This window comes from Triticum urartu, chromosome 2A (genome assembly GCF_056163025.1).
Source record: "Triticum urartu cultivar PI428250 chromosome 2A, HENAU_Tu73, whole genome shotgun sequence".
Lineage (NCBI taxonomy): Eukaryota > Viridiplantae > Streptophyta > Magnoliopsida > Poales > Poaceae > Triticum > Triticum urartu.
This window is the reverse complement of record NC_141874.1, coordinates 387,078,615-387,088,129: the sequence shown is the minus strand read 5'-3', so window position 1 is coordinate 387,088,129 and position 9,515 is coordinate 387,078,615. Positions and strand designations below refer to the sequence as shown.

Below are 9,515 nucleotides of genomic sequence, written 5' to 3'. Positions count from 1 at the left end.
GGTGCAGTTGCAAGCAGAGCGTCGTGGCGGGATCTACATGTGAAGCGGAGTACATGGCAGCCTCGGAGGCAGCGCATGAAGAATTTGGATGAAGGAGTTCATCACCGACCTAGGAGTCATACCCAATGCGTCGGGGCCGATCAAGCTCTTCTGTGACAACACTGGAGCTATTGCACTCGCCAAGGAGCCCAGGTTTCACAAAAAGACAAGGCACATCAAGCGTCGCTTCAACTCCATTCGTGAAAATGTTCAAGATGGAGACATAGATATTTGTAAAGTACATACGGACCTGAATGTAGAAGATCCATTGACTAAACCTCTCCCTAGAGCAAAACATGGTCAACACCAGAATTCCATGGGTGTTCGATTCATCACAATGTAACTAGATTATTGACTCTAGTGCAAGTGGGAGACTGTTGGAAATATGCCCTAGAGGCAATAATAAAAGCATTATTATTATATTTCCTTGTTCATGATAATTTTCTTTATTCATGCTATAATTGTATTATCTGGAAATCGTAATACATGTGTGAATAATAGACACCAACATGTCCCTAGTAAGCCTCTAGTTGACTAGCTCGTTGATCAACAGATAGTCATGGTTTTCTGACTATGGACATTGGATGTCATTGATAACGAGATCACATCATTAGGAGAATGATGTGATGGACAAGACCCAATCCTAAACATAGCACAAGATCGTATAGTTCGTTTGCTAGAGTTTTCCAATGTCAAGTATCTTTTCCTTAGACCATGAGATCGTGTAACTCCCGGATACCGTAGGAGTGCTTTGGGTGTACCAAACGTCACAACGTAACTGGGTGACTATAAAGGTATACTACGGGTATCTCCGAAAGTGTCTGTTGGGTTGACACGGATCAAGACTGGGATTTGTCACTCCGTATGACGGAGAGGTATCACTGGGCCCACTCGGTAATGCATCATCATAATGAGCTCAAAGTGACCAAGTGTCTGGTCACGGGATCATGTATTACGGTACGAGTAAAGTGACTTGCCGGTAACGAGATTGAACGAGGTATTAGGATACCGACGATCGAATCTCGGGCAAGTAACATACCAATTGACAAAGGGAATTGTATACGGGGTTGCTTGAATCCTCGACATCGTGGTTCATCCGATGAGATCATCGAGGAGCATGTGGGAGCCAACATGGGTATCCAGATCCCGCTGTTGGTTATTGACCGGAGAGCGATCTCGGTCATGTCTACATGTCTCCCGAACCCGTAGGGTCTACACACTTAAGGTTCAGTGACGCTAGGGTTGTAGGGATATGTATATGCAGTAACCCGAATGTTGTTCAGAGTCCCGGATGAGATCCCGGACGTCACGAGGAGTTCCGGAATGGTCCGGAGGTAAAGATTTATATATGGGAAGTCCTGTTTCGGCCATCGGGACAAGTTTCGGGGTCATCGGTATTGTACCGGGACCACCGGAGGGGTCCCGGGGGTCCACCGGGTGGGGCCACCTGTCCCGGGGGGCCACATGGGCTGTAGGGGGTGCGCCTTGGCCTACATGGGCCAAGGGCACCAGCCCCAAGAGGCCCATGCGCCTAGGGTTTCAAGGGAGGAAGAGTCCTAGGAGGGGAAGGCACCTCCTAGGTGCCTTGGGGAGGAGGGATTCCTCCCCCTTGGCCGCACCCCCCTAGGAGATTGGATCTCCTAGGGCCGGCGCCCCCCCCCCTTGGCCCTCCTATATATAGTGGGGGAGATGGAGGACTTCTCACCTTGATCTTTGGTGCCTCCCTCTCCCTCTCCAGCACCTCCTCCTCCTCCATAGTGCTTGGCGAAGCCCTGCCGGAGTACTGCAGCTCCACCACCACCACGCCGTCGTGCTGCTGCTGGAGCCATCTCCCTCAACCTCTCCTTTCCCCTTGCTGGATCAAGAAGGAGGAGACGTGGCTGTTCCGTACGTGTGTTGAACGCGGAGGTGCCGTCCGTTCGGTGCTTGGATCTTCGGTGATTCGAATCACGTCAAGTACGACTCCCTCATCCCCGTTCTTTGAACGCTTCCGCTCGCGATCTACAAGGTACGTAGATGCATCTAATCACTCGTTGCTAGATGAACTCCTAGATGGATCTTGGTGAAACCGTAGGAAAATTTTTGTTTTCTGCAATGTTCCCCAACAAGATCAACTTAAACATCAACTGCTCCTTCAACAGGGAACACATAAGCGGTGCTGGTATGATTGCCCGGCGAACTGACGGATCGGTTGTGTTGGCTGCCTGCAACTCCATCCAGAACTGCTCCAAGGCGGAGGAAGTTGAGGCTGGTACTGTTGGCAATGCTCTCCGTTCAAAAAATCTGAACAAAACGAAGTGGTGTGGAATTGACGAAGAAACAAAGACAGGTTTGCTTTATCTAGAAGAGTGCTAAATAGTACAGACTAAGAGAAAATGCAACAAGGCTGCCGATTTGCACGGGGAGTCTGGAACACATTTCCTGAGTTGATTAGAGAGCCTATAATAGTTGATTGTAAAACTCATGTTACCCATTGATAAATAAAGCTCTTTTTGCCTTGAGAAAAAGGATCTTGTGTGCACCACGCAGTTACGGCCCTCTGGGTCAATGTTAGCGCCGATCGAGCTACTGCCTGTGAAAAAGAGGGGTATGGTAGGTTTTTTTATGGATGCAGGAATTTTTTTCATGAATTTTATATTGGGAGAATTTTATTAATGGAGGTAGGATCTTTTTCTCATGAATTTTAGATCGATGGCTACTTTTGGGGCAAACAGGTAACGATGAGCCTACTTCCTTTCTATATATGTATTTTGCTTCAAATCAACAAATCATGTATCCAAGTTATTTGGAGGTTCAAAATTCAATATAAAATAGAGGAAATTCTCATAAGGGTTTCCTGGTTCAATGCAACACCATAATAATACATTGTGAAGTATTTTTAGCAATTTTTAGTATAACTTTTCTTCCAAAATTCAAAATCAAGTTTTGTATTTAAAAGGAGTTTAATTCAAAATATGTGATTTTTGCATTCCGAAGATTATGGAAAATGTATAAAACCTTATATTAGAAGATTTGAAATGCACACAATTCAAAGTAATTGCATTATATACCTATTATTATGAAAGGTTGTGTCATGCATAGGTGTCATCGGTATTATGAGTGGATGATCGAATGGGCACCACAGATCTGCATCCTGTCTAATCCCCACAACTTTATCCTTCTTCATATGCTTCATCTACTCTCACCCGATAGAGACAAAGGTCTTAGCGGAGTGGGGTGGATGGCGATTACATCGAATGGCTCTGCTCGGCCTGCCGCATGTGTACCGTGTGGCCTGGCCGAAGCGACAGGCGGAGCAGGCGGTTGTGGCATGCTTAACCGCAGGTTTTTTCTTTCCCGTTGCACCGCACGGGCATATAGACCAGACCGTATATGACTAAAACGTCGTGTCGAATAGAACACTAAAATTGCTTGCAGATAGGCAGCTGGGTGCATGCAGAACTGTCGAGGCCGAAGTCAGCGCTATTCTGGTTGTACTGAAGGAATTGTTTAACGTATTCCGAGGCTCCCTGGTGGTGGAGATCGACTGTGCAGTGGGGAAAGGAGCTACAGGCTGATTCTGTAAGAAGATCATTGTCCAACCCAATTATTGTTGATACTAAATCTGCGCTGAGAATTTTTAGGCATATCACATTAGGACAGTTAGAAGGACAAACAATGGGCTGGCTCATGAACTAGCCAATGTTGCCAAAGCTCATGGAGACCTTGTGGTTGCGGATGGTGTCCGGGACCAACTACATGATCCGCTCTGGAAGGAACACGATGCAGCCTTGATTTTGGTCTAAGTCTTGATGTTATCCTCAAAAAAGATATTGCTTGCAGATAGGTTATACACGAACATGCATGTTGTAGGTTTGTTAATTTTAATTTTGGAATACTGAGATCTGTTCAGATGCTTTCCTTACTATTATGCTAAAAAATCCAACAGATAGTCACTGAAGTTTGTTGGTTACTCAACTTGGTGCTGCTTGATCGGTACTAAGTCAAGATGAGGGTGACCATGATAGCTGGTGTTGACTGTTGAGTATAGGTATCTGAACTGAATTTTCCATTGTGCCCAAACCAACACATTGGATTCTTTCTATATGCTGCTACCATTTTTGAAAGTAAGAACATGATGATGCAAATGAATCTCATTATGTAGACATAGGTAATCTTAGTTTTTTACTATGTAAACTATGATAGGAGTAGGACCAGATAAATATGTATCCATTTTTTTCTATTGGTCTATGACAAAGGGGATGTGCTGGACTGAGAGGCCGTTCTATTGAAACAAAGGGACGGAACTTGAAATATTTGAATCAATAGAGGTTATCTTTAATATGGATTTTATTATTAGATACTTGCAGTTGCAGATGTGTCTCACTTCCTTAGATCATGTTTGATTCTTAAAATTTTAGATGTTTCATATATAACCAACAATTATATTTATGCAATTGGAAGTCCCTGTACATTCTTTTTTATCTGCTCTAAAACATATTTCGGTTTATAAGCATCATACATGTCAGTCTATAAGTAAGATTATGAGTTGATCCAGTGCCAAAAACAAATCAGTTCAACATGTTTGTTCTAGCAGTTTTTGGCAACAATTCACGTGTGTATGAAGTTTTAGTTGAGAAATGGTTGGGACATCCATTGTTGTTTGTATAGTCTTACATTGTGAAATAATTTGTGATAGCAAACATGTTAACCAGGGAGCAAGTTTTGTTTATACATAATTTCAAAGGTACTATTAATTTTTGGCTAATTTCTTGAACTAAATAATGGCTAAAGTTTTTTTAACCAATTATTTGTGAGCTACAGAGGGGAAAAAAATATGATTCACGGTATATTGTAATTAAGAAAGAAGAGTGATTTAACGGTAAAAAAATTACATGATAAGTATTCCACCACTACAATATCTAAGCCTGATTCTTGCACCTTACATTCCCCCGTTGCAACGCACGGACATTTTTGCTAGTGACTAATTAAATAGCTAGCCTCTCTACGTCAATGTAGTGCGGTCTTTGGTTAGAGTTCCATCGGCTTCACCCGATATTTTATTTTTCAGTTTATTTTCTATCATCACTTATTGGCGGGGTCCGCACTTAAGAGAGCGCGGGCCTATGGCTTGCAAGTAAACAGGGTTAACAGAGAGATAACGACCTGGAATGAAAATGCATGTAAATGTACCTCAAATGCAAGTTGTTGTACTACTTTATGACATTTTTCAATTTTATGTATGAATTTGTACCCGCCGTGCAAGTTCATGTAATACAAAAAGTGTAATTAACTCTATCTTTTAATCTACCTCCACCACAAATAGTATAAATATGTTAAGAAACTAGTTAGTGAGGGTGCATGCATAAATCATTTGTTGGGAGCTACTCCATCCGTTTCAAAATATATGACTCAACTTTATAATAACTTTAATTCAAAGTTAATATAAAATTTGGTCATCTGTTTTGAAACGAATGAAGTAGTAGATCTCATTCTCATGAGCCATGAGTACTCTGAATGATACACGAAATGCCTACATAGACCACGGAACAACTACAAGAATTAATAATAATAAGCAAAGTAACATAGGGTGCGTTACGACGCCCTCGACGTACGTCGATTATAATCGAACATTAATTGGGCACTACGAGGCATTTTGAGGCTAATCTATCAACAAGCTAATTAAATGCGTTGAAGAACAACGGCAAGTATATGCCGCCGTAGTAGCCGGCGCCAATAGACCCCCCTCCTCCAACGATGCTTCCCGTGTCGGAGCCGCACTCGAACGGTACCCCGGCCAGGCATGGCGGCAGAGGCGGCAGCGGTGGCGGTGCTTGAGGCACCGGCGCCACGTTAGCCTTCGTCGTCATCGTAGTCTTGTGCCCGCGTTCGCCGTCCGAGTTGGCGTCCGCGCAGCCGCCGTTCTTGGAGGACGAGGCCTCCACGGTGCAGCTTCCAGTGGCAAGCTTGCGTTTCTTCTTCTTCTTGTGGTAGGAGATGCCGCGCGCCCTAGACTGCGCATCGCGGACGTCACGCAGGTATAGCCTGACGGCGCGTGCGGCGAAGGGGTTGCAACTGGCGTCTTGCTGCTGCGGCGGCGGCGCGCTGACGCTGCGGCTGTAGCGCTCGTCAAAGGCGGCGCGTAGGCGGCCGACGAGCGCGTCGAGGCTGCCCCACGCCTGGCGGAGCGGGCATTGGCACGGCGCCGTCGCCGTTATCGCGTGTACGCCGTAGGCCGGGCAGGGCGGCGCGTGGACGCGGGTCTTCCCGAAGCGGTCGAGATAGCGGAGGAACTCGAGTACGTGGGCACCGCTGCACCGGCGCAGCACGAGCGGTGGGCGGTGCGCCGCCAGGTACCGCACGAACGTCTGCCAGTCACGCCGTTTCTGCGATTCGTACCTGCTCGGCCTCCTCGCCACCGCCGGCTGCGCGGCGCCAGGACCCCCGCCGGTAGCTGGCATAGCCACACCAGAGGTCCAGAGCAAGCAGACGAATATAGTAGAGTACCAGTACTCAACTACGCCGACTGATGAGACTTGAGATGAGAAAGGCTGATGGAACGAATAGCGTGTATATATAGAGTGGACACCTACCGGAGTTATTGATGGTGGCTGAGACGAATAGAGGATGATAAGCATAGCATACTCGACGGCCGGCCGGGGACGGCGACACAGTGCAGGTGCTAGTAGGGGCTCGGACGTGTGCTGTGCTGCCTCTGGTGTATGATGAGGTCATCTTGTGCAGCCCCGGGCGAGGGAGGGGGGCCGGCCGCACGCGTATGTAGGGACCGTCTGCAGATCAGATCAGATCAGTGCAGAGTGCAGAAGGGAGGAGACTCGCTCGATCGATAGAAGGAGGTCGTGTCAGGCTAGTGATTGATTCACAACACGACGCATGCATATTAGCTGTGTGGTCTCCATTCTACTTGTGGCCTGGTCTAGCTACGACTACGAGGGTGAGGGTGGCAGTCGTCGTCGTCTGACTCGACATGCATCATGCATGCCATAGCACATAAAAGTGTCCTTGCATGGCTGCCGATGGAGCTCTGAGTCGACGGTATGCATGGCCCGGGCATGGCATGCACTCGATTGGTATCTTGCCTCGTTGCAGATACGTAGCATGCATGTGGTACGAGGCCCTGCCTAGCTTTGCATGCATGCACGTATGTGCATGTCTAATTACCGGTCCTTTCATCCGCGTCACTCTCATACTATCAGCGATATCATTAGTTCATTACTCTGATCCCAAGATAGTTGACGCGACGATATACAGCATTTTAGGCTGATCGGGATGATTAATGTACTACAATGGATTGTCTCCAAGGTACTATGTGTGACCAGGCCCGATCTACCCCGATGATGAAACGTATCTCCCATCCTTACCGGTTCGCCTTTCTCAAGGGCCATCCCATCCATAATGAAATTCTAACAATTCATGGCATCGATCATGAGGTTAAAGTCCACGATGGAAACTGGAAAGGCACATTCTTTAAGTTGGATTTCCAAAAGGCACAAGATTGCCTCAACTGGTCCTTCATTCGCTTAGTTCTTGAGCGAAGGGGGTTCGATGACCGTTGGTGTTCTTGGATCATACAGTTGATCAGAAGCGTTAGCACCACAATTAATATTAGTGAGGAGGTAGGCTTTTAGGTTTTCTCATGGGATGAAGCAGGGGGTCATGTCCCCCCTGCCCCCACCCACACACTCTTTAACTAATTGTTGACGTCCTTGCAGTCATCCTGGATAAGGTTAGGATCCACCCACATCTCCATTGTGATTGGGCATGTTATCCCTGACACTGGTGTTACACACCTTCAATATGCGGACGACACCATTATCATGGTTGAGGGGTCTTGATATCATCAACCTCAAGTTCCTTCTTCTATGCTTTTGAGGCTATGTCTGACTTTAAGATCAATTTCAATAAGAGTGAGGTCATGGTATTAGGGTATCCTGCCATGGACTAACAACGGATTGTAGACAACCTTACTACAAGTTGTTCTCTTTCACCATTGGATACAAGGGGATGCCGCTATTAGATTCTAGGATCCACATCTATAAGTTGACCCACTTATGGGTCGAGTTGCCTCTAGGCCTGAGCCATAGTACGGACGATTTACATCCCAAGGAAGTAAATCCATACATATCGACTCGTGCCTTTCTAGTCTCCCCATGTATATGATGGGGTTGATTAGAGCCGGGGTGAGCTGTTGGTCAATGAGTCCCCAAGGCCAAGGAGAGGCACTGCGCTGACCCTTCTGGCTATCGCTACCTCATCCCGGGAAGACCACCAACCGACGGCATGCCAGAGAAGCTTCCACCGGCCGCCGACCAAGCTAAGGTCATGGGGAGCGAGGGGAGAGACCGGGGTTGAGTAGAGGGAGATGAAGAGGGTGAACCGCCTCGCCGCCGTCACCCATGGAGGGACTTTGCCAAGCGGCGAGGGGGCGCGGGGAGGAGGGGGACTGGCAACGGCGGGAAGAGGGTCCGCCCGTGTCGCCCCTTGGGGACGACATGGGGGCAGGGGACCTACCTACCTTACATGTGTATTAAATAGGAAGATATAGGTGAAAATACAACAATGAAATGAAAATAATTCATAGTAAATGGTGTGCTTGTGTTGTCACATTATCCCATTTGTAAATGGAAATAATGCATACTAAATCGTGTGCCATGGAGAGATGGATCATGTAGGATGGGAATTCACGGTTGGGAGCTACCAGGTTCTCCATGGAAATTCTTCCATTTGCAGTCATTACTCCTATGAAGGATGATGCAACACTGATATGGGGGCTTCGGGGCTTTGGCGTGCAAGAGTGCCCTCCATGTCGTCCTTTTTGTGTTGGCCTCACTTTGTTCGTTTCCCGTCGCTAGGGGCGGAGCCAGGACTTGATCATAGGGTGGTGGGGAGAAGACAATGAACATATAAAAGTTAATTCTTTCTAATAATGACCATACAAAGAGGGACACAAGATCATATGTATTTATATGACGTGCTTCCGGATTTTAGGTTGTTGTGCAAATTTTACTCATGCCAGAATATTTGATCAGTAGTTTGTGTATCAACTAATTTCATATTTAAGCTATCATGTATACAAACTTGCATGTAGATTTCTAATTGTCCCAAAAAGTGGAAACCAACACCTAATGGTCTATGCAAATCGAATAATATATTAATAATAACTTGCGAGAGAGCCTAGACATCAGCCGATGGGATACCTTAGATCTTCCTCGTCCCCCGGGCTGCATGGATGGGACAGTTCACATGTAATGGATGTAGGGGAATGTATACCCCTGTCCACGTTCTCTATCCAGCTTTCGGACCAGAACTCGCCAGTGGATAACCTTGCCATGGCCAACTGTGTGGTGCGAATTCGTTCACAGGCGCGCAAGAGCTGTCACCTCTGCTATCCCGCCTGGTTACCAGGACGTACAAGAAACGAAACCAAACTCCCGAGGGATTTTTATCATTGCATAGTGTGAGGGTTGCAAGAAGGA

General features: G+C 46.7%; 1 protein-coding gene across 1 annotated transcript; it reads right to left on the bottom strand.

The window, feature by feature from the left end:
• Positions 1-5,517: 5,517 nt before the first annotated feature.
• Positions 5,518-6,692, bottom strand: LOC125541566 (protein LIGHT-DEPENDENT SHORT HYPOCOTYLS 6-like). Its single transcript, XM_048704940.2, has one exon. It carries the CDS (start codon positions 6,654-6,656, stop codon positions 5,697-5,699), a length of 960 nt encoding a protein of 319 aa, XP_048560897.2. The 5' UTR covers positions 6,657-6,692; the 3' UTR covers positions 5,518-5,696.
• Positions 6,693-9,515: the final 2,823 nt, after the last annotated feature.